This window comes from Opisthocomus hoazin, chromosome Z (genome assembly GCF_030867145.1).
Source record: "Opisthocomus hoazin isolate bOpiHoa1 chromosome Z, bOpiHoa1.hap1, whole genome shotgun sequence".
Classification (NCBI taxonomy): Eukaryota; Metazoa; Chordata; class Aves; order Opisthocomiformes; family Opisthocomidae; genus Opisthocomus; species Opisthocomus hoazin.
The window spans coordinates 15,186,967-15,212,123 of NC_134454.1; the positions used below are offsets into that span (position 1 = coordinate 15,186,967).

Below are 25,157 nucleotides of genomic sequence, written 5' to 3' on the forward strand. Positions count from 1 at the left end.
CTTCATCTTTCTTGAACTGGGGAGCCCAGAACTGGACACAGTACTCCAGATGGGGCCTCACCAGGGCAGTGTAGAGGGGAAGGAGAACCTCCCTTGTCCTGCTGGCCACACTCTTCTTGATGCACCCCAGGATCCCATTGGCTTTCTTGGCAGCCAGGGCACACTGCTGGCGCATGGTTAACCTGTCGTCCACCAGGACACCCAGGTCTCTCTCCGCAGAGCTGCTCTCCAGCAGGTCCACCCCAAGCCTGTACTGGTGCATGAGGTTGTTCCTCCCCAGGTGCAGGACCCTGCATTTGCCTTTGTTGAACCTCATCAGGTTCCTCTCTGCCCAGCTTTCCAGCCTGTCCAGGTCACGCTGAATGGCAGCACAGCCTTCCGGTGTGTCTACCACACCTCTCAGTTTGGTGTCATCAGCAAACTTGCTGAGGGTACATTCTAACTCTTCATCCAGGTCGTTGATGAAGAAGTTAAATAAGACTGGGCCCAGTACTGACCCCTGGGGGACATCACTTGTTACCAGCCTCCAACTAGACTCAGCGCCGCTGATGACAGCCCTCTGAGTTCTGCCATTCAGCCAGTTCTCTATCCACTTCACCGACCACTCATCCAGCCCACACTTCCTCAGCTTCCCTAGGAGGATATCATGGGAGATTGTGTCGAAAGCCTTGCTGAAGTCCAGGTAGACAACATCCACGGCTCTCCCTTCGTCTACCCAGCCAGTCATGTCATCGTAGAAAGCTATTAGATTGGTCAGGCATGATTTCCCCAACTGACCAAAGGCATATCCCATGCCATATGACATCACACTCAGTAATAAAACTAGGGTGGAGGCTGGCATTTGTACTCCAAGTCCATTGCAACTTTCCTTTCATTCTTTTCACTTTTTGCTCACACAAGGGAACAAGTTGATTTATGCCTTATTGAGAAAAAATCCTTGTTACTGGCATGTGAAATAAATCCATTTGAGATTAATAGCTATCACAGGGACAAATAAGGCATCGTTTGCAGGTGGACTTGATGGTAAAATGGAAAGTCATAAGACTGTCATCACTCATCAGTTGACTTAGAGATGTTTTTTCCCCATTTCAGGCAATAGGATCGCAAGCAATCATAGACTCTCTTAAGACATGCAACTCTGAAGACTTGATTCTCATTAAAAATATTTGAGCATAGAGTTACCATGTACAATGTACAACGAGGGGCTCATTGGGGATGTGAAGTTTGAAGGCAGCCTTGACTGCAGTGACTATGAGATGGTGGAATTCAGGACCCTGAGAGGAGGGCGAAAAACAAGATCACAGCCCTGGACTTCAAGAGAGCAGGCTCTGGCCTCTTCAAAGATCTCCTTGGAAAAGTCCAGTGGGATAAAGCCCTGGAGGGAAAAGGGGCCCAAGAAAGCTGGTTAATATTCAAGGATCACCTCCTCCAAGCTCAAAAGAAGCAGGAGTAGCAAGCAGAAAGTCAGGCAAAAATGCCTGGAGGCCTGCATGGATAAACAAGGAGCTCTTGGCAAAACTCAAACACAAAAAGGAAGCATGCAGAAGGTGAAAGCAAGGGCAGCTAATGTGGGGGGAATACAGAGACATTGTCCAAGCATGCAGGAATGAGGTTAAGAAAGCCAAAGCTCAAATGGAATTGAATCTGGCCAGGAATTTCAAAGGCAACAAGAAGAGCAACAACAGGTTACAAGACAAAGGTTAGGCCCACTGCTGAACGAGGCAGGAGGATCCCACAGGATCCTCATAAAGAAGCTGTTGAAGTATGGGCTGGATGAGCAAACAGCGAGGTGCATTGGAAACAGCCAGATACAGAGGATGGTGATCAGTGGCACGAAGTCTGGTTGGAGGCCAGTAACTAGCAGTGCACCCCAGGGGTCAATACTGGGTCCAAATCTGTTTAACATCTTCATCAATGAGCTGGATGATGGGGCAGGGTGCACCCCCAGCAAGTCTGCAGATGACACCAAACTGGGAGGAGGGTGTGATACACCAGACAGTTGTGCTGCCATCCAGAGAGACGACAGGCAGGAGAAAAGGGCCAACAGGAACCTCATGCAGTTCAACAAGTGAAAGTGCAAAGTCCAACACCTGGGGTGGAACAACCCCAGACACCAGTACAGGCTGAGGGCTGTCCAACTGGAAAGCAGCTTGGCAGAAAAGGACATGGGCATCCCAGTGGACACAAAGTTGAACATGAGCCAGCAACATGCCCTTGCAGGAAAGAAGCTGAATGGTATCCTGGAAGCATTAGGCAAATTATTGCCAGCAGGTTGAGGGAGCGGATCCTTTCTGTCTATTCAGCAGTGGTGAGGCCACACCTGGAGTGCTGGGTCCCTTGCTGGGCTCCCCAGTACAAGAGAGACATGGACACACTGGATAGAGTCCAGCCAAGGGCTACCAAGATGAAGGGACTGGAGCATCTCTCCTAGAAGCAAAGGCTGAGAGAGCTGGGACTGTTCAGCCTGGAGAAGGGAAGGATCGGGAGGGATCTCGTCAATGTCTATAAATACCTGCAGGGAGGGTGCAGAGAGGACAGAGCCAGGCTCTCTTCAGTGGTGCCCAGTGACAGGACCAGAGGCAACGGGCACAGACTGAAACTCAGGAGGTTCCTCCCAAACATCAGGAAACACTTTTTCACCGTGAGGGTGACTGAGCACTGGCACAGGGTGGCCAGGGAGGTGGTGGAGTTTCCATCCTTGGAGATGATTCAACAGTTGTCTGGGAATGGTTCTGGGCAACTGGCTCTAGGGAGCCATGTTGAGCAGGGGTGTTGGACCAGATAACCTCCAGAAGACCCTGCCAACCTCAACCATTCAGTCATTCTACGATTCTGATCAGATGGATCTTCTAAGTGTAGTCAAGTAGAAGACTATGCTCCAGTACACGTTGTCTACTAGCTTAATACATTTTTACCCACACAATAAATTTTGACCACAGCATTAAAAAAAGCAAATACTTTTTTCTATGATAGAAATATACTCATCCTAGGTTCTTCGTCAATTTTGTATGAACATCTGCTTAGGATAAAGCATTCATATGAAGAAGTAAAACCTCAAAGACTGATAGAGATCAACTAAAGAGTTTCTTCTCAAACTTTTCCTGTGTTGCACCTTCAGAAGTTCTCACTGGCACTTCTGTTTTTCTCTGATAATTTGTCTTCATCTGATAAATAGTTCACAGTGATCTCATGTGAACAATATATTCTACTCTTCTAGGATCAGAAGCAGATCCTTTTGGGTAATGTGAGTATTCAGTCATTTTATTTCAATACAACAATACAACTTTGTGTCTGCTTGTGCCAGAGACCTGATTATTGTACTGGGAAATAAATTAGTATTAATCTGTGCAACAGGTAAAACTTGAGTAACAGCAGTTGCAAGCCTCATTATACTGTCCCATTTAACCCTGTTAGAGCTGCCTCACCTCTGCTAACAGGAAAGCTATTCAGTGCCTGTTCCCTTTCAGCTTATTATATTCCTGCTGTGGCTGCCAACAAAATGCAGGAATTCATTATGACTGGTGGTTTTCCTGCACCTGATGACAAGGAACAAGTCTTAGACCTCCACCTCATTTAGTACCTGTTTACTTTAACACTGATAATGACTTTTTATCTGGTCTGATTTCAAGTGACCACCTAAGAGTAAGACATGCTGCAACATCAGCATTTTTGATATATCTTACGTTTCTGAAAATGTGAAAAACATAAAAACAATCCAAACAAACTGATTTTTTCTCTTTTTAATTTTAAGCACTTTTCCATGAGGTGAGGAAAGGTTGGTAAAGGCCCCTTCATTCTTCAGAAAATGATAAGCAGTACTTAATCCTTCTTACAATTCTTCTTTATATTGCAATAAGCTCTTAAAAACACTCATGTGGTCAGTCTCTAGTTTCTTTCACTTGCTTGTGTCGCTCCCTGAACAAGGAGTTTCACAGGAGAAAAAACCTGGCAAGAGTGTTCTTAGAGAAAAGGATACAAAATACCATTTACCTACTGATCACTGAAACTATACTCAGCATTTCATTCAAACTTCAGAGCTCACCTGGAAAACAAATTTTCCATGCACACTAGGTTATTGTTAGCCGAGTATCTCACAAGACTGTGCTTTAATTTAAGTAAACTCCAAAGAAATCTCATGGTTCAGATATGCTTTATACCAGCCCATTAGAATGTCACAACGATTTTTTAGCATCTCTAACTACGACGAGTCATGCTTAAAATACCATTATACTGCATACTTCTGCACCACTATCTAGCATATAATTATTTCTAAGAGCTTCCAAATATCTGAATATCATTTATCACTCATAGTACTGCATGTGAGACAACAAGTAACTATGGCAGCTTGTGCAGACAGCTTCTTAGAAATATTTGCCTTAAACAATTCCTCTTTTGTCCCATTTCTCTTATGCTGTGTTTATGCAGCATGAAGAAATTCTACGTGCTTTTTAAAAATGCATTTTCATAAATAAGTCTCAAATGCTGTTGTCTCAAGTGCAACATAAAAGTTGCAGTTTTAAAGGAAATTTATTGCTACAATAGATCAGTATTTATGTTAACTTTTTCATATCAGCAACAAGAAAAATAGAATATAAAAAACAAAACTTGGATATTAACTCCTGTTGTCCTATTAAAAGCTGATTCTGTACACATTTTAGGTTTAGGCCCACACATTACATTTTGGAAAATAAAAATACTTATACAACTAAATGCATGTTTTTAAAAACAACATTGAGTTTCAGATCCATTAAAATATGTTTACTGTTCTCCTTGAAAGCTTATTTTCAGCTAAAATTCTGCACTTGAGATTTTTGAGGTACTGAAGTATCTATCCTGTGAATATCTTGTCATCACCGTTATCCACTTCATTTGCATCAATATTGCAAGTCTTTTGTAAGTGTGCCCTATATTTGATTTTGCAGTTCATTAATGAGCTCTTCCCAAGCAGCAGGAGGGTATGCACTCAGTGCATACACCTATGATGTACATGTGTTTTGGCAATTATCTCTCTTATCCAAAAAAGGACCTGAGGCTGCCTCAGGAGGACTGTATACATATAAAACAGATTAGATTCCTTCTTTACCAGGTGTAGCTCAGAAAATCCATCCCCTTTTGTGTTTCATCTCGCTATGTCTAAAATACATGAAGGTCACCTGTTTCTCTTCTTCCGATGATCTCTGTTGGAATTTTCTGATTCACTGCCGCTGCTGGTGTTACAGCGAGACCGTGATCTGGAGAGGAGAAAAGCAACATCTCAAGATTAATTTATCCACTAACATCAAAACTACTGAAGTTCTAAACAAGGAATGAACAACACTGGAAAGACATTACTAGGAAAATCAGCATTAAAAGACTTTAGAGGGCTTGTCTACGCTTGAAAGTCATATTATCTTTTTCTCATTAATTGACTGGGAATAACTGCTTCAAAACTGGTGCACCCAGAGTGCAGTGTCAAGTGAGTGCTATCTGCCTTTTGAATCACTGCACTGCATTTTTGTTTGTTTGGGTTGTTTTTTTTTATCTCTCAGCATTCTTTGTGTATATGCCACAGTGAAACATTTCTTTGAGGTGTAAAATGTTTTATCTTTAAACTGTATGCATTCTGGCTCTTTTCTTCTTGCATATTGTGGGACACCCAACAGAAATGATACAGTAATTCTGGTTTTGCTAACAAAACAAAATGGTCATCAGACCTGTCTTTTTCTATTCACCTCAACTTCCATCTGCCTTCTAATAAATTCACATCATTTTTCAGGTGTCAGGCAGTATAGAAGAAACACCACTAACACTATGATTCTGCTAATCTTTATAAATACAGGAAGGCTGAAATGCACACATTGGCAGGCGTGCATATCGGCACAGCTTTGGGATGACCCGATGCACAGCTACAAAGATGGTGCATCATGTGAGGAAAAAGAAATAAAGCAGTTACTTCCCTATCACCTCTGACAGCAAAGCTTCAAACAGTAAGGTGACATTTATGGCTCTGATTATTTATCACCAAAAAAGACTGGTGGAACAGGCTGATGATGAACTTCAAGAAGAAAATAGGCATATGCCTCCCTACAGGTAAACTCCTCACAGTAGAGAGAATTGCTTGGCCACTACTATGAGACCCTTAAATCCTCCACTGCCACCAATCAACACTTTGGAGCAGACAGACCAGCTGTCAGGGCTCTGGTTCTAGAGACCAGGAGTCTGTCACTGTTCTGCTAGATTAGGTCCTAAAAAATGGCACTCTCATCAAAACCTGGTCTGGGCCATTCTTTACTTTGATGACAGTCTCTGAATGCCTCCAAAGAAAGACATGTTTCTCTGTGGCACTGATGGCCAAGCTGACTAATGGGGAAGGTTGACCAGTATTAACATGAGCTGGCCTAGAAGCATTTAGGATATCAGGTGTTAGAATCAGTGATGATTTTGCTGCAATGGAAAAGGGAATTTTTCTTCTGAGGTCTCTGGGCATGAAATAGGAGATAAAAGGGGATCACTACTGATGCTGCTGGCAGACACCTATCGTTTCTTATGCCTCCTGGCTTTTCTTGTCCTCTTTGATGACTTTACTTTTGTAAGAGAACAGATTTATTTAACTACACCTCAAACAAGCTGAGGAGTGAAGGCAGTTCATTAGGTGTAGGTAACAGGTAAGGGGAAGCATTTCATGACAATGTTGGAGGCTACTGAAAAGCACCTGCTCACTGCACATTCTAACAGTTTAGGGAGAAACACCCAAACAGGATGAGAGTAGATGAGAGAGACTTCCTAGAGAACAGAACAGCTGCAGCGTGGACCTCCCCTGAGTGTCCTACCCGGTCAGGGACACATCACTCTACCCTCTGTCTCTGAAATTAGGACACTGTTGCAGATGTCCTTCTGACACAGCTGAGAGTCTCATGAAGTTGCCCATAATACTAGTGAATTACGGCTGATTTTATCAAATTGCTGTGTCATTAAATGCCTCAGAGTCTACAGAGTCTGGTTTCCCCAGTCTCCCAAACTAGGAAATCATTAACCCAAATAGCTCCCATTCAAACAAAATTTTTTTAGGACAATAGGACAACCAAAGCCTAGGAAAATCAATTCAGCCCAGATTGTATGTAGGGAATAGGCTTGGAAAAGTGAAGTTTCCCCAGAGGAGAAGCAGAAACCTCCAGAATTTCCAAATTTCATGGGTCATAATTTAAAGCTATTAAGAGGCTCATAACTGCCAGTTTTCCAAGTAAAACACACATTTCTGGGGAGAGCTGAAAGTGGGGATAAGAAAGATGTATGTTACTACAGAAAAATGTAACCCCAAAGGAAGAAAGAAGATTAAAAGATGGTGTCCAAAAGATACTGGCTCAAGCACATTCAGAGAGTTCAGAGCAACAGAACCCCAGAACAGCAGCAGACCTTATATGCCCAAAAGTATACCTTTTTTTTCCTCACAATCATATCAGATACTTAATAAATATTCCACTAATCTTGAATCTCAGCATTCCTAGGTCATCCAAGCAATGCTGTTCTTTCACACTTCCAGGTCATAAGAGAGACTTTGTTCTTTTACATTTCTCAGCACTTCGTTTCCTTACTCTAATTTAAGCAATTTATTCCATAAGGTACCAAGGCAATCACACTGTGGCAGGAGAAGGGCAAGATAAAACATCCTATTTGCTCAAATTCGAGATAAGCCTTTCTCTAGGTTTTCAGGAATGGAAATCTGATCCACCTTTTGGATACTGCACATTAAATTACCTTGTGTTCCCTGTCAGGAAAGCACCTGTGGGGAGACAGAAGGGCTGCTGAGCTGTCAGCTGAGTGGCAGCTGCTCATGCTGGCTGTCAGAATATTATCTTTCACTGAATATTAAACATCAGCTTTTGCTGAACTGAATGAAATACCAAAAATGGAAACAAAGGTGGTTTCCTAAGTCAGGTGCAAGAACACAGGAGATCATCCTGACCTCTGACAATCACAAAGCACCTTAGTACCTTTCATCCTTTTCTCATGTTTTCTTGGTCACGCAATACATTTGATGTTTTGCGGCTGGTGTATCTATATGCTCTGACACAAGGAGCAAGAAACAAGGCATAGCCGGTTTGGCAAGAATAAATACAGCCCAGGAAGGGGCTTGGGTGTGGGTTGCAGGATTTGGTATTTCAGAGAAACAGTTGACAGAGAAGGCTTATTCTAGTGCAGTCGTTTTCTAATTAAAATAAGAGAAAAGCAGCAAAATTGTAAGGAAGTGGAGAAGAACTGTTCCAGTATACAATAACAAACCTCTATATTTGTAATGTAATGCAGGCAACAGCCTTCAGGAAGAGGTCACTTCTGAGCACAAGGGTTTTCCACCTGAGATGCCTAACTAAATCCTCTCATTTTCATGTGCTGGACATCTACCATGGGACTATCACTGAGACCTTGTAATCGTAACACCCTTCAGAAAAATAATCTGTTATCTTATAATAGGTGCAAAGTACACGAGCACTTTCCCTGACTTCCTGTGATTGTCCCCGAGATGTTTGTATCTCTGCCAGACCTCCTTTCCCATGCTGCAGCAGTGACTCATATCCTTGGAGTGCCACATCTCCTTTCCAAGCTTCAACAGACTCTGACATTGAAATGCACTGTCTCCTTTTTCCAGTAGCCAGGGCAGAAGCACAGGAACGAGGAGAAGCACAGCCCAGAGTCATGGCAGGCAAATGTGGCACTAGAGAACTCCAGATGCAAAAATCTGTCAAAAGCTGAAGTTGTTGAAGGGCACACCTGAATTCACACCAGCATTTTATTTGGAAATGTGACTACTAGTCAAGACTGCGCAGGAAAAAAAAGGAAGCTCGAGAAAAAATTCAGCAAAACATGCAAAACTGAGAAGATTGTAAGAAGTTGTATATGCCTCTGCACCAACCTTCTGCAGGACAGTTCATCTCAAATGATAGTACACTTGCTTTCAAAACAGATTAATTAGAAGTGGGCTGGGAGGCTGGAGAACTCCAAACAAAATCTACAGATGCAAAATCCAAAAGCTAAAACTTCTGCAATTGACTTTCAAGTTGCAGACAAGCCTTTAGTAAACGTCCACAAACTGCTTCTAGCATGGTATAGTAACAATGTGCAAGGCAGCTTGTAGGAATCTGTGCTATAATGAGGTTATGTTACAGAGTGTTTTAGCAACAGTAAGATAGGACAGAAAAAATTCAATGGGCGGAACACAACAAGGCTTTCAAACATTTAAGAAGGTGGGGTAGAGGGAAGGAAGGGAGGGGATGCAGGGAACTAAAATATGATCAGTACCATTGCTATAATTTCATGGCTTCTATAGATTATATATTTACCTTCTCCTTTGCTTTAAATCTGAATCTTCACCACTGTTTTGATTTTTCCTGTGACATTAAGGAAGTTTTAATGAGAGACCATCAGGTCACAATACAAACACACAAAAACTCCCATCTTTTAAAAAAAACACAAAACGTTACAAAGTTGTGGTTTTTTCAGTATGATTTAAGGCAGAGAAAAAAGGGCATGTGCTTGTTTTAAACATTTTAGAACACCTCTAAAATAAGTTGCAAAGGCATAATCCCACTCAAGCTCTCACTGCAAACCCCTGACTTGCAAGGTTAAGCATCATATGCTAGCCTTTAGAATTTCCTGCTGTTTCCAGCATAGCAAAGCCTGATGTTTTCCTCTTATTTTCAGTAAAGAGTGCATAAACAACATGGCTATTGTTACTGAACAGTTGAAAAAGGAAAGTGCATGAATAAAACCAAGATTCAGGAAGACATAATTAGGTTAGACTCTACCTACTATTGTCAGTTTTCACAGTCTCACATACGAGATAAGACTTCCAAAAGCATTTTGTTGGTGTGGTGGCCCAAGAGAAAACTTGCTATTAGCATGACCACCTGTCCACCAAGCAGATCAGCCAAATGCAAATCCCAGATGATAAATGCTTTGCATCTCAAAAAATTTCCTACTGCACAGCGCACAAACACTGTTCTTTTCTTGGTACAACACAGTTTTGCACTGCACATCTCTATTCCTTTGTTTTTACAGAACCCAACAAGTCCTTCTGACAGCTAAGACATCAATGAGTCAGAAAACCCATTCAGGAAACACATTGCTGTTAACACTTACAAGGGTTCTATCCAACAGGGTAAATCAACATAACTCTGTTGACTGACAGAGAGCTACACTGATTTACTTCAACTCAGGCATGAGGTTGCTAAGCATACACTACGGGTGAGTTTCTTCACTCCTGTTCTAGGCAGCTATAATGGCAGATAAAAGGTCTGGAGCAGCTCAGAAACCTGACAAATATAAAAGCTCCACATGAAACTAGTTTTCCTTATAGATATAGCTGTATCGTCAGAGACCCCTTTGCAAACTCTGGCTTTGAAAGCTGAACAGGTAATCACTTCAGAGATGTCAGAAGGAGATGCAACTCCTAGGTGCTGGCTTTTAAGGCAATCCTAGAAGACCGTGATGAATATGGCACAGTAGCTATGTTTGCCTATACTTCACAACAGATCACAGCACCAGGGTACCTCAGTGATGAAAGCAGCTTCTCAGCAGGACAAAGCATTGCAGGTAACATGTAGTCTCTCAAAACTGTTATCACTTCAGAACTACCCCTGTAATTCACATTTTGGACATATTCCAGGACACACAGCACAGAATCTCCATCCATTTAATTCTACTTCTCTAAGTTACTGAATTGAGCATGTACGCATTAAAAACACATTAAGTATCTCATAGTTGTATTTTTGCTGGCATCCTCTCTAATGTAAGGTAATGTACACATGGGACTGTGGAAGACAGTTTTATGGCTCATTAATTTAATATTTGTTGCACTTAAAGCAACGTACTTAAAATACTGCTCTGTATTAGAAGTTCATTGTCAAGCAAGCAACATTCATCAATCATAGAATCGTAGGTTGGAAAAGACCTCTAAGATCATCAAGTCCAACCACCAATCCAACACCACCATGCCTACTAAACCACATCCCAAACTGCCACATTTACACATTTTTTAAACACCTCCAGGGATGGGGACTCAACCACGTCCCTGGGCAGCCTCTTCTAATGTCTGACCCCTCTTTCAGTAAAGAAATTTTTCCTAATTTCCAGTCTAAACCTCCCCTGATGCAACTTGAGGCCATTGCCTCTTGTCCTATTGCTAGTTAGTTGGGAGAAGAGACCAACACCTGCCTCACTACAACCTCCTTTCAGGTAGCTGGAGAGAGGAAGAAGGTCCCCCCTCAGTCTCCTCTTCTCCAGACTAAACAGCCCCAGTTGCCTCAGCCACTCCTCATAAGACTTGTTCTCCAGACCCCTCACCAGCCACCAGCACCTCAATGTTCTTCTTGTAGTGAGGAGCCCAAAACTGAACACAGTACTCCAGGTGCGGCCTCACCAGTGCCAAGCACAGGTGCACGATCCCCTCCCTGCTCCTGCTGGCCACACTATTCCTGGTACAAGCCAGGATCCCGTTGGCCTTCTTGGCCACCTGGGCACACTGCTGGCTCATGTTCAGCCGGCTGTCGACCAACACCCCAAGATCCTTTTCCGCTGGGCAGCTTTCTAGCCAATCCTTTCCTTCACCAAGGAAAAACAGCTGCAGCAACTGACAGGATCTTGCACGTTCCAATAATCCAGTTTCTCATATTTTTAACATCATTTTCCCTGTACCCAGAATAGCACACAAGCAAAAAGCCTGACCAAAGCTTCATTTCCAAAAAGCAGATCTGGTTTCTTGGCTCAGTTGTTTTTTTTTTTTGACTAACAACTGGCCCCTAGAGCACCCCTTTTTCCAGGAGCCAGCCATGTCTCCAAGAGCCTTCACTGGACACGGAGAATGCAGAACCTCAAGCTTTCTACTGTGAGAAGCTAACAGTGATTAACACCGGGGCTCTTACCTCCGCCGGACTGGCTGCCCAGACTCGTTCTCACTGCCACCTGATGGGTTCCGTCGCCGAGAGTAAGGAAACTTTGGTGATTTATTGCGGTCACTGGGAGAATTATACAGCCCACTAGGGTTAAAAAGGAAAAGCAAACAGTCAGCTTTAAAACTTCCAGGACAAGTTACGCCAGCTAACTGAGATTCAGCCCACAAAAATGACAAGGCTCACACACACACTTATTCAGCTATATATTCAGATATACATGTAAGTGTGTGTGTGTGTGCTATGTAAGTACAGATACTGCTTTCCAACAATAAGTATTTTACACTGAACCTTGAAAATGTAGGAGAGTCACCTCTTTGCATTGCCAAGCCAACAGCTCTAAGCTTACAAAATGCAGAACTAAGTATTCTTTTAGCATAATAAAATTACTGTGCTTTAGTGTGAGTGACCCAACCCCAGAGCTAGGTATTCAAATGCACTTCTATTCTTCATGTTTTCCATCGATATAAGTATGAAAACAGCATTCCTGTTGCAGTGCATGTCTTCATCTCAGAGCTAATGCTTTGGACTGTGAAACAATTTTGGCTCCAGCTCTCTGCTGTTCATCCATGCAATCCTCTGCCAATGGTGTGGAGGTGTTTCAAGCTTCAGATTATGTACTTAAACGTGGGTGGGACCCTATGGTTTGGGCTGTTACCAAATTAAATGCAGACTGTCAAATGCCTGTATGGATTATCCTGTGATACCTTCCTACAGAAGTGCAAGGACCTCTTCCAACAGTGTAACAGAGCCTGTGATGGAGGACATATCACTCTAAGGTAGTCTACTGACGTTCTATGACTTTTTGGAGGAAGGATGCTAAACTCAACCACACACCATCTAAACTTATTTAGCCTTTTTCACAACAACTATGCAGTAAATGCAATATTTTCACCAAATTCCAGTTCAGGTATTTCTTTCTTCTCTCCTAAAACCCTCTGACCTTCAAATTGGATACATTCTTCTTCACCTGCTTCTGCAGACTGCCGATGACAGCACTGCTCTGCATATGTGAAAAGCTGCCACAGTTCATCTCAATGAGAACTATTATTAGAAGCTGTGAAAGCCTCTGTGCAGCATACAGTCTGCTTGTATGTCTAAAACTGCATAGCCCTTTAGAACAGATGGACTTTCAAAAACTCAGTCTTCAGCTCCTGAGGGATCAAACTTCCTGGTATCATGAGAGCAATTTTAACACTGGAGCCATAATGTGACAAGCTGATGCCACTTTTACTTTAAAAGTCACAAATAAATGTCTATCCTAGCAAGAGAATATTTGCACACTGCCTTGTCATTACTCTGAACACTCCTGATGTTTACAGAAGGAGCACACAGGGTAAATCACCATGGTGACCCAAAAGACATATCATCACATCAAAGCAGGGACGTACTGCATTACACTTAAAGTGCCATCTAGTTCTGTGGCCTGTCTCCAACAGCAGCCATGAGACACCACCTACAGGAAGCAAAAAGCTGAATCCGTGTTGCAGCTCCCCAGTGCTCCCTCAGCCCTCTACTACTCCCAGTCCAGGGGACTTTCCAGAGGACTCACTGAGCCAGCTGCTGCACCTTGTCTTCAGAAGCCCTTGGGGATTTCTCTTCCATGACTCATCCAGTTTCTACCAGGAATCCACTAACTTCCAGTGTCCCCTGTAAAGGAGGACCACGGGTCTCCTGCTCATGGCGAGTGACTACTCACTGCCCTTTTCAACGCTTTTAAACCACCTCCAATAGCTTCCTCTGAAGATCCCAAGTTCTTATGCTGGAAAAATACAACCCTTTCTCCTTTCACTGTATTACTCATGATTTTCTAGACCACATCCCCTGAAATGATCTATTTTCCACACTGAAGGAATAGCCTGCCCTATGCCATTTGCTCCTTGTACAGATTTCCTGCACAGCCATTCACACCTTTGATTAACCTTGCTGCCCCTCTCAAAGCCTTTTCCTTTTCCTGAGATAAGGACATCAGAACTGCATTCATAATTCATGGAGCAAATATGCGACCTACAAATTTATGTAACAGCATAATGTTGTGCTCTTGCTTTCCTAAGAATTGCTAATTGTTTTCATGACTGCTACATAGTTGATGTTTTCATGAAGTTATCCATCATAACTCCACAGCACCTCGTTTTACTCAGAAATCCAGCGTTATTTTTTTGCCCCCCTGTGCCTGTCTTTACACTTACTGGCTCAACATAATCCACCATCAAGTGACTTGTCACTCATACTTTAGGGGTCTTTCTGCCACTCTTCACAGACAGCTTTCACTATCCCAAACAATACTGTCCCGTCACCAAACTTTATCACCCCTTTTGCAGGTCTTTGACAAATACACTCAATAGCAGAGGTCTATGAACAGATCTCTGCGGAAAGCCACCGGTGACTCTCACTCACTGTCCACTTCCACCTACACCTAATTTCCTAATTTTTAACTGATTATTTATCCATGACAGGACCTATCTTCTTATATGCAATAAAGATTTATTGTCACCCTGTTAATACATTAATATACTATATCAATATCCTTCCACCTATTGCCATGGCATGATATGGCATGATATTTACTAACTACCACAAAATACCTAAGACACCATGCCTTGCCTTACCTCTGTGGGCCATTTTCCTCCCACGGTGCGCTTGTTTTACTTCTTTGGGTTTCTGGACTGTTTTCATTTTTCATCTTTTTAAAGCTAAATAAAAGTACAGATACAGATTTTTTTTTAAAACCCACAGTGCACAGATCACATGTTGTCTCCTCCTGACCTCTCAAAAATTCATCTTAAAGGCATATGCCCATTACAGAGACAGTGGCATATAGCTATTTGCCTGATACGTGAAAGAGAGCAAACAGCTGATATGTTGTAGCATCTGTCCCAGAAAGAGCGGTTAGAAGGAAGAAAAAAGACCTGAAAATCAGTTCCACAAGCTCATAATTATGGCGGCACTGAGTCAGAAAAAAGGTCAATCTTGTCTCAGAACAAACGAGAACAGATGCATAGGCAAAAAGTCTAACAATGGGACAAATAATACAATTTGCTCTCACAGTCTACCACAGTATGCAGTTAACGGATTACTGAACCAGAGGCTTTATCTGCTTTTTATTCTACATAGCTGTTGATGGAACTTTCTTCCATGGCTCTACCTAAATATCTCTTGAACATTTTTTAATTTTTGGCATAAACAGTGCCTGGTAGCAGTATACTTCAGTATTTAACTATGGCATAAACAATGCTTTCGTGTTATTTCAAAACTTCCACCTATCTCAGAAATTCCATCCCATGTTCCTCACTAGTTCTGTGCTTATAGACAGAAAAAAGGCCCTATGAACGATGGTTCCTTAATCACACACTCCACCCCACAATTTTTTTTCATACCTTTTTAACAGCTGCCTCACCTCTTTTCCAAATGAAAGAACTACAGACTATTTAATATCTCCCAGTACAGGAGTCACCACATACCTCTGATTATCCTTACCATATTTCTCTACCATTTTTCCAGGTCTACAGTACATTATTTAAGATGAGAGCAACAAAGGCAGGGGTGATAACTATATGAAACATGACAGGTCACAGGTTCATAGAGTAGCATATTCTTCTCGTTCCTTCCCCAGTAACTCCTTATGTTTTCTTTTTGCTAGGCACTGAGCATAGATCTCACAACGTGAAAGAGCTGTCTCCACTGACTGCTGAAAGATAAACTACCAGGACAGTGAAGATTGTCACCTGGCTTAAGAGATGTAACAATGTTTGTAACCCATTTCCCATTGTACCTATAGGACACAGGGAAAATCAGCAGGATGCTCCAGTTCTTCCTTTATTCCTACCATTCTCACAGTGTCATGTTTTACAACTTCCAACCCTTTAACGGAATCACAGAATCACAGAATCACAGAGTCACAGAATGTTCAGGGTTGGAAGGGACCTCTGGGGATCATCTAGTCCAACCCTCCTGCCGAAGCAGGGTCACCTACAGCAGGCTCTAGATAGCTCCTAGATAGCCTGCTTACTTGGTGCCTTATAGCTGGAGCATGCTTTTGCACTCACCTTCTTGCGAATGGCTCGTCATGCTTTTCCTGCATCATCATCTCTAGAGCTTGCTTTCTACATGAACAAGCAGTTCACCTGATACAGAACTAGATAGCTACACTGATTTCCACTGAGCTCTTCAAAAAGTATTACTGACAGTAACCCACTACAAGCATTAATACAACATATCTTTCCAAAGTGCAACTTAAGCAGCTGAAAAAAAAAAAGCTTTAGGGATGCTTACAGAGAGAACAACATAAGCCAGAGTTCTTTGCCCAGCGCAGGAGGTGACAGACTCCGCTTTATGAAGGAGTCGTGGCTACTTAACTCACTAATCCACTTTTAACCTCAGCCTTTGGTTAATACAGGTCACTGAGTTAATCATTTAATTCTCACATAGTCAACAAAATGCAAAGCTACAGTAAGTCAGCAGGAAAAGAAATTAAATTATACTTTATCAGGTAAATCATTTTCTTAATAATGCACCCATTAATTATTGACTCATATGTGCATACAATCCATTCCCAGGCTTAAAAATATGTGCTTACTACAGACTAAGCAAGTAACTCAGATAAATATGGTTCAGTCCTGTATTGCAAAAACCAACTGGTTTTGCACAGCATAAACTACTGAACAATACTTAAGATTGAAGTTGGGCTTAAAGAAATTTGAATAGTGCTCTCCAGTCTTAAAAAAGAGAGAGAGGAATGATCCTGGGAGGTGAATGCACTACATTAGATTCCTAAGCCATTATTCATTCAGAGCACAAACACACCTTACAGCTAGAGAGCTACAGCATGGCAGCTTTTCAGATACTAGCATTATCTCCAGGAACGCAGCTGCAAAAGGGGCTGAGTTCAGTCAAAGTATTTGAAAATGTTAGGATCTGAATTTCACATGAGATTGCTGGTGTTGAGGGGTTTTACGGTTTACCTTGAATTTCTACCACTTATGCAGAAGTAACCAACTATGTGTCTTAACAGTGAATGAGATATTAAATTACGAAAACTCAGCTTGTAAGAGCTGCTGAAAAATGCTTTGCAAGCATAACTGACAATTAATGTGAGAATTACATAGGATGGAGCAAACTACCAAACTGTAAACACTTCACAAAGTACATAAGTTGCCTGTCATGCATACTAAGCCTGGCAGACCTGAAAGGTGTTTTACCTGTGCAGAGACACAGAGAAAAACAAATCACTTTCTAAACAGAAAGCGTGCAACAAAAACAACTTCCAACACTGTTGTGCTGGAAGTGACTAACACTATTTACAACTATGACTCAGTGACAATCTGCCTGTGAATTGCTTTTGAACTGTCAACATAGGAAACTAAACTGAGAAACTGTGAAGCTGCCCTGTTGAGAGCCCCTTATGTTGGTTCTTGCTCCACAGCCTGCCTGTCCATTTCTTAGTTCATGGCTAAAAATGTATACACAACATTTGGAGCACGAGCTGTAGTGAAGGGCTCATATCCTTTCCCAATATGGTCACCTCTGCACTACGGAATAAGGACTCCTCTCACTTTGTACCTTTCTCTCTCCTAACAAATCACAGAATGACTGAATGGTTGGGGTTGGCACGGACCTCTGGAGGTCATCTGCTCCAACTACCCTGCTCAAGCAGGGCCACGTAGAGCCAGTTGCCCAGGACCATTCCCAGATGGCTGCTGAATTTTCTCCAAGGATGGATGGTGCACCATGTCCCTGGGAAACCTGTGCCAGTGCTCAGTCACCCTCACAGTGACAACGTGTTCCCTGACGTTCAGAGGGGACCTCCTGTGTCTCAGTGTGTGCCCACTGCTTCTGGTCCTGTCACTGGGCATCACTGAGAAGAGCCTGGCTCCGTCCTCTGCACCCTCCCTGCAGGTATTTATATACCTTTATATTGTTTTCTGCTCAATGGTCTAGCTTCAGCATGACTGAGTGGCAAAATCATAAACTTTCTTTTAATCCATGACCAGTATTATTTTCTAAGGGCTAAAATACTGGATTCAATTTCCCTCAAAATGAGGAAGCAGTTAAACTCAGCTCTTCTTTTTGGGGGTAACTGTTCCAAATATTAGGCAATAGGAAACATCCACCAAATACTTGCAATACATCTTTTACACCCTTCTTCAGAGGTCAGTCCACATATGTAGAATGTGAAGCACACAGCTTCAACAGAGAAAGTTACTCAGGTCAAAAAAAAATCTGCCAGTGTTACTGGGCATGCAGAGACACACATTCCGGCAACTAAGCAAAAAAGTCAGGTGCTGAGTTTTTGACTCATTGTTTTGTCAGATCGCTCTTTTTTGATTCAGGCATCCAAATACCACCTAAAGTTAAGGATGGGGATACAAATACCTTTTTAAATATGAGCCCTGCCTCTTTCTCTCAGAGATGCCTAATAACCAGGAGATGCACACTTCAGCACCAACAATTAAACACACCAGACCATGCAAGTCCAGAGGAGCCCTGGCAGTTCACTGCTCCTAAAGATCAGGCATGAACACTCATGAGTTTTGTTCTGGATTTAATGGCGTAATGGCTAGTGGAATACAAGATTAACAGCACTGCTGGCAGAGAGGCCATGCCCAACTCTTCCCTGCCCACACATCCCAAACAGAGCTTGCTCTGTGCAGAGACAGAAGACCCATGACCTGAGGGCCCTGCCAGCCAGCCCACAGCTCCCAGGGGAGAGATGCATAGGACTTCATGGGACTATCCTGCCCAGCACCCCTTGGGTCAGTATCTGGTTTTTCCGTATTTAAAACTGAGACTGTTTGCCTTCCCGCTAACTTGTCCCGATTCATGGGTTTCCAAACTCCGTGTCACTTGGAACGCCCTGTTCCAGGGCAACACTCTCTGACCATTGTCAGCAGAAGATCCAACGGTCCTGAACTTTAGGACAGGATAAACTCTTACTAATGATTACTAAATGTGTTCCTCTATCCAACGCAATACACAGTCTCTTAAAAGATGGAAGGTAACTGCTGCTCTACATACCTTTTCACAGGGGAAGGTGCAATAATTCTGGTAGTTCCTTCATTTTCCCCATTTGTTGTAATCTGGCTCACGTTCTTAGGTCCTGAAAAAAAAACACAAACAGAACAGTCCTGTAGCATATATGCTTGCACACCTATTCAGCATTATCACCTAGTGAACACAGTGCAGCATGAGAGATAAAATGATACACAAGGTATCTGGTGCATGCTCTACTTGCTAAGGATCACACTTTTGTGTCTTACCCTTATTTCTAGTTATACCACATCACAAGAAAGTTTAATGTGGGGGGCATTCATTACTCTTCCACATGAGACAGAGGAGTTTGAAGCTGTTGTTCTGAAGGGATTCTATGTCATTGCCACCAGAAAGGAACGCTCCGCTCAGTCACCAATGAGAAGAAACGTGTGAGAACACAGGCTACGAAAAAGCTTGGGAATCTCAAACGTTGTAACTATAGCCTCTAAAACAATCATTAGATTAGATGGTAAAGCAAGATGAATAGGTAAACATTGCAAATTGATGTAGCAACACAATGCAACACAACACTAATATACCCTAAGTTATGACCAGGAAAATAATAACTTTAAATCAATAGATTAGAAAACAAATAAAGTAAATAGAGACAACAAAGAGATAACTAAGCATCAGTTTCAGTGAGTCAGAAACTTAAGGCCAATATTCGAAAGTTATCTGCCTAGTTTCCAGTTTTGTGCCCAATACTCTTTCCATTTTGTTCCCGCACTTTTCACACTGTTGGCACTGAAGTCCCCACCTAAGCCTTGAAAGTGAACCTGAAGAAGCACGAGGAATACGCACTCTCCCCTCCCTTTGAGCCCGAATATAATAGGCTTTAAAGAAACCGATTTGCATATTCATGATTGAGGAGCACTACGGGCCAAGGGAATCTGGATATTTCATACTGGGTTAACGTCAAAGTGGCATGACAAGATTATGCTCTTCAGATGTATACAGTTCAGTATCATGCACAAAAAAAGAACTGCTCTGTTCAGCTTGGTATGTAGTAATATATTAATCATTAAGATAGGTTTGTTCCTACTGGTGCTAAGATTTTAGCTTCCATGCTGTGCTATTAATATTAATCTGTAATTTTTCTTCAGTTCACACATTCTCTTTCCATCTAACTGGCAATTTCAGTCATTTCTTACATAACTGTTACCACCTCCAGAAACAGATGTTAAGCAAAACAACAAAGCCACATCACTGATGATGTACATCAGCTCCGGACAGGATTCTGAGCGTGTTCATTGAAGATAATGAAAGAGACTGACTGAAGCCTGTAAGACTGCTAACAAGGAAGTACTATGTCCTGTGGGCACCAGCAACAGCATCATAGTGTTGTTCACACAGTGGTACAAACTCCAAGCCTTTTTGTTCGGCTAAAACTAAAATGTAATGTCTTAATTAAAGATGTGGTAAGATTTTGCATTATAAGCTTTCTCCACAATCTCAGAGAAAGAATTCCTCCACATTCTCCCTCAACTTGCCGTACCACCCCGCTGACATACAAAGTCTCTGTACTCTCTTCTACTTCAACACAAATACTTGAGATATCCAGTTTTAATGATTTAGTTTGCTCCTCTCCCTACTTAGCTATTCAGAATAATGCCTGGGAGAGGAAGGGAGTAGCCTGGGTCATGTCTTGTACAATATTTGCTCCTTCAAGGCACTTTTTGTTGTTTCTGCAGGCATAAGCACTAGGAAGATTTTGGAATATTCTGAAGGAGGAAATGCAGAATGGGCACAGATTCACATACAAAAAGGGAAGCAAAGTTTTGGCATTCTGAACAAATCCTCTAGTTTATACAATAAGAGACAACCGACTCTCCAGACTCTGGAGCACCTGCCCACACAGTTATTTTCTGTTTTCAAGAAGGAAGCAATAGCTACACTGCCACTATGACCTGCTTGGTAAAAAGACAGAACTACAGAACAAAGAACTTTCTTGATTTAATGTGGATGAGAAAATGATCAGAAAAAGAATCACCAATCTTCACAAGGCCATAAAAGACTGCTACAAAAATTCCTCCATTGACCTCTAAAAAGAGAAGGATGCCTACAGAAGAACAGGAAGCAAAAATTCCCCACCTTTAAGGAAGGTACTGGTAGTGCAATGAAAATGGAGTAGGTCAAAGTATCAAACTATAAGGATATCTCAGTGTTTCTGACCGTGATTTTTTTCATGCAGATACATGTAAGATTGCCTTTCCTAGGCCGTCAAATACGTAAGGTGAAAAAACCCACTATAATAACTTGGCCTGCAGAAGTATCGAAATCAGCAAAAATATGACTTTTTCAAACAAAGGGAATTATTTCAGTACTTCACATTGTACTGTGTGAGTGAGGTAGCTTCCAACTAAGCCCCTCAGAGTGCTCATAACTTCATGGAACTCATGCTCCAGAACATATCACTGCTATGAAGTAACTGCCATAAAAAGAGCCAAGGGTCAAGTGCTACAGAAGTAATAGCCACCCCCAGAACTGATCCTTTGCCGTGTTTGGCAACAGCCTTACCATTCCGCTGACACCCAGACGTCTCCGGATGTCAGGCAGAGACTGGTTATGAGACGCAGAGTCAGTCCACCTGAGTGCAGAAAGTCTGTGAAGCCTCTGCAACCCCTTCAGTGCCCTGCACGAAGGCTGGTGCTGCAGAGCTTACATGGGGCACCTCAGCTTTTGGAGCAGTCAGTACTATAGTAAACCCTTAAAAAAGAAGCAGCTCCTTCTCACTGTTCAGTTCCCTGGTTACCGCTCTACCATTTTAACAAGTACTTACTTAAGGGAAAACAAAACAAAAAAAAAAGATAACCTACCCTTGACTATCACACATAGGCAGAATCTACCCAGAAATACAGAATAGGTTTCTACTGAGACAAGACCTCATGCTAGCCATGTTTGACTCCACTGCTGCCCACAATGAGGACCTTTGCTTTGACTTTTAAAAAAAACCTCTTGCTGTACCATTCTTTTGTACAAATAAATGGCTTAATTATGAGCTTTCTGCCCACACCTCCAGAAATTCCCGCAATTGTCTTTAAGTATGTTCCACCTCATGTATCGTTTACTAATTACAGTGCTGTTTTACCAACACACACCTCTGTATGATACAGTATCCCTAACACAAAAGAATAGAGTCCAGAAAAACTGTCTACACTAATCCCATTGCAGTAATTTATCTATACCAGTGTTTCTTGCATGCCAAGGTAATATGTCTCTAAAAAATACCTTAGATAGCCAGAAATCTTGAACATCTCACTTGTGGCAGGTTTTCCTGGTTGTTTACCTTTTGTCAGATAAGTCACTGTCAGCATTCACTGCACTGAACTTTTCCCATAAGATTAATGCACATACTTTGATTCCCTTTTACAGCCATCTTGATGCTGATTTGTGCATTCAATTTTAATAGACTATCACATTTCTAAAACCTCAAATGTCCAAAACCTCACAAGCCTGGCAAGCTAATTAGCTTGTCATGCCTGTTTCTTATCAACTAAAGCCATTTCACTGACGTTATCTGGAAATAGTGTTTGTATTTAAATCTATTAACGAGAGCAGAAGACAGTATGATCAAAAGGAAAACATGCAGTAAGAGTTCATGCTTTGCACAGCATGTTACTAAGAGCCTATAAAAATGAATGGACTTCCATATGACTACACCAGTGTAGCCTACTCCATGATAATGGTTTTTTTTCCAAACTAGTCTCCAAACCTGTAGCCTCAATGGTTTGTGCATGTCACACCACATGCATGAAACGCAAAAGCGGTCAAATCCATCCTTTTGCAAAACAGGATTTAAAATAAACATTAAAGTGTAAAGCAATAAAGTAAATATACAGGTAAAGAGATAAAATTACTCCAAGATTCATTTTCTAAAATTTAACTTTCAAGACCAATCTTACAACTTTTTGGAAAAAGGTTCATGACTTTGAATGCACCAGACCAACAGTGCTAGCTACCATGACTGAGGCTGGCAAAGCAGGGTAATGATAGCCGTCTGTGGTAATATGTAAATTAGTCAGGGCAGGGACTGTGACTGCCTGTGATTGCTTAGGGACTACTATCATAGAATCACAGAATGGTTTGGGTTGGAAGGAACCTTCCAGATCCTCTAGTTCCAGCCCCCCTGCCGTGGGCAGGGAGACCTTCCACTAGACCAGGCTGCTCAACGCCCCATCCAATCTGGCGTTGAACACTGCCAGGGAGGGGGCAGCCACAGCTTCTCTGGGCAACCTGTGCCAGTGCCTCACCACCCTCAGAGTAAAGAATTTATTTCTTCTATCTAATCTAAATTTACCCTCTTTCAGTTTCAAGCCATGACCCCTTGTCCTATCACTACATGCCATTGTAAAAAGTCCCTCTCCAGCTTTCTTGTACTCCCACTTCAGGTACTGGAAGGCTGCTTTAAGGTCTCCCAGCAGCCTTCTCTTCTGCAGGCTGAACACCACCAGCTCTCTCAGCCTGTTCTTGTAGGAGAGGTGTTCCAGCCCTCGGATCATTTTTGTGGCCTGCTCTGGACCCGCTCCAACAGCTCCACGTCTTTCCTGTGCTGAGGGCTCCAGAGCTGGACGCACTGTAATACAGACAGTACTGTAACTTTAATACCCACTCCCAATTCTCCACCTGGCTTTTTAATCAGAATGGCAGCACTTATTTTACACTAGTTTATACAACTACCCAGTGTGCAAGGCAAGGACAAATCAATCCTCAGCTACCGAACAACAACAAACCCTAAGCAACGTGTTTTCCACCACTGAATAAACGCAGATCCATGGCAACAGGGCTGGTCGCATCCATGTTTGTCCAGAGAGGACATTCACAAGGAGCTTTTCGTGCGCAGCATTCAGCCAAAAGAATAATGAATGCTTTCAGCCTACGCACTGTTGCAAAAGCTTAACATTATCAGTCTTGCCCTAAGAGGGTAAGACAGAATAATGAGAGATCCTGTTCCATGTCTGAGTTTATCATTTGCCACGAGAACAAAATGCAGCTACAATTCTCTCTCAGCTGAAGTGAAATGGGTAGAATAAGCAAATGAAACAAGCTACACATATTTCACATGTAACATTTTACAGAACAAAACAAAAAGACCCTTCTCCAACGGAACACCAGCTTTAACATCAACCTAAACATATACAAAAAAAAAATTACTAATATAAAAACATTGATTGCATAGCCACTGAAGTTTCCTGGTCTGATTTTTCCACTAACCCTAGAACAACTAAGATATGAAACATATTAAGCAAGTGACAAAAGGGAGGTTACTGTATTTTAAACCACCGTAATCTGGTTCTAGGAAAAAAATCTGCCATGCTAAAGCCAAACTGTCTGCACTGCTATCCTATCAGAGGAATCAGTCAATGGCAGTGACTTTTATACAAGAAAGCTGTTTTCTCTCTGTTCACAGTACCATCTCCTTCAATCCCCCTCTTACAGCACAAATATTTTACTGAAAACATAAAAGGAAATATTTTCTATCATTGTCTTGGCACCTACTCCAACTCTTAACCCAGAGCTCACCAAGTGACTGCAGTCCTAACGACTTCAGTATACTTTAATGGACCAATGAGACAAAGAAACATTATTAGTCGCTCAGCTCTGCAAAAGATAACTAATCTTCACGTGACAGAAAAAGAAAAAACGCACATACATACTATGTAACTGCTTGTAACACCAGAACATGTATACAAAAAGGAGAGAGGAGGCAAAAAATTTTAATAAGAGGCCAAATGTTAGAGGCTTTGGCACTTACACACACCTCTACGACGGAGGCAACGCAGCCTGCACGTGCTACAGCCATGCATTTGTAGCTACTGTTTCATCTAACTGCCCCCAAAACCACTGTTATGGTCCCACGACTGGCACCAACAGACAAAAAACAAAACAAAACCAGAATGGCTACTTGAACAGGCTGCAGAAAGGAAGCTTTTCATGTGCTTTACTTTGCAATCTTAAGAAAAGGAAGAAAAGTAAAGAAGCCGGTGAGGAAAGATGCTGAACTTGGAGAAAGCAGAAGGAAGCTACTGCCTAAGAACTATTTGTAAGTTGTTATCGGGTTTGGGGGTTTGTGAGAATAAATCGAACTCTGATTTTCATTGTAAAACGCTAAATTATAAGCGCTGTCCAGCTGGATCGTAATTTAAGTGGCATTTGCCAGAACACACCTTAAGAAATATGTAATACATGCAAACTAGAATTGCTAAGAAG

General features: G+C 42.1%; 1 protein-coding gene across 4 annotated transcripts in view; it reads right to left on the reverse strand.

The window, feature by feature from the left end:
• EPB41L4A (erythrocyte membrane protein band 4.1 like 4A) overlaps nucleotides 1–25,157 on the reverse strand; it is a 143,971-nt gene that overhangs the window by 19,976 nt on the left and 98,838 nt on the right. For 3 of the 4 annotated variants that reach the window (XM_075411056.1, XM_075411055.1, XM_075411058.1), the window contains 5 exons: nucleotides 18,936–19,017; nucleotides 14,531–14,614; nucleotides 11,895–12,008; nucleotides 9,315–9,362; nucleotides 5,154–5,231 (listed from right to left, as the gene is read on the reverse strand). In XM_075411056.1, the coding sequence (XP_075267171.1) occupies nucleotides 5,154–5,231; nucleotides 9,315–9,362; nucleotides 11,895–12,008; nucleotides 14,531–14,614; nucleotides 18,936–19,017 (406 nt within the window). The remainder of the gene's footprint in view (nucleotides 1–5,153; nucleotides 5,232–9,314; nucleotides 9,363–11,894; nucleotides 12,009–14,530; nucleotides 14,615–18,935; nucleotides 19,018–25,157) is intronic. The other variant, XM_075411057.1, reaches the window with a different exon arrangement.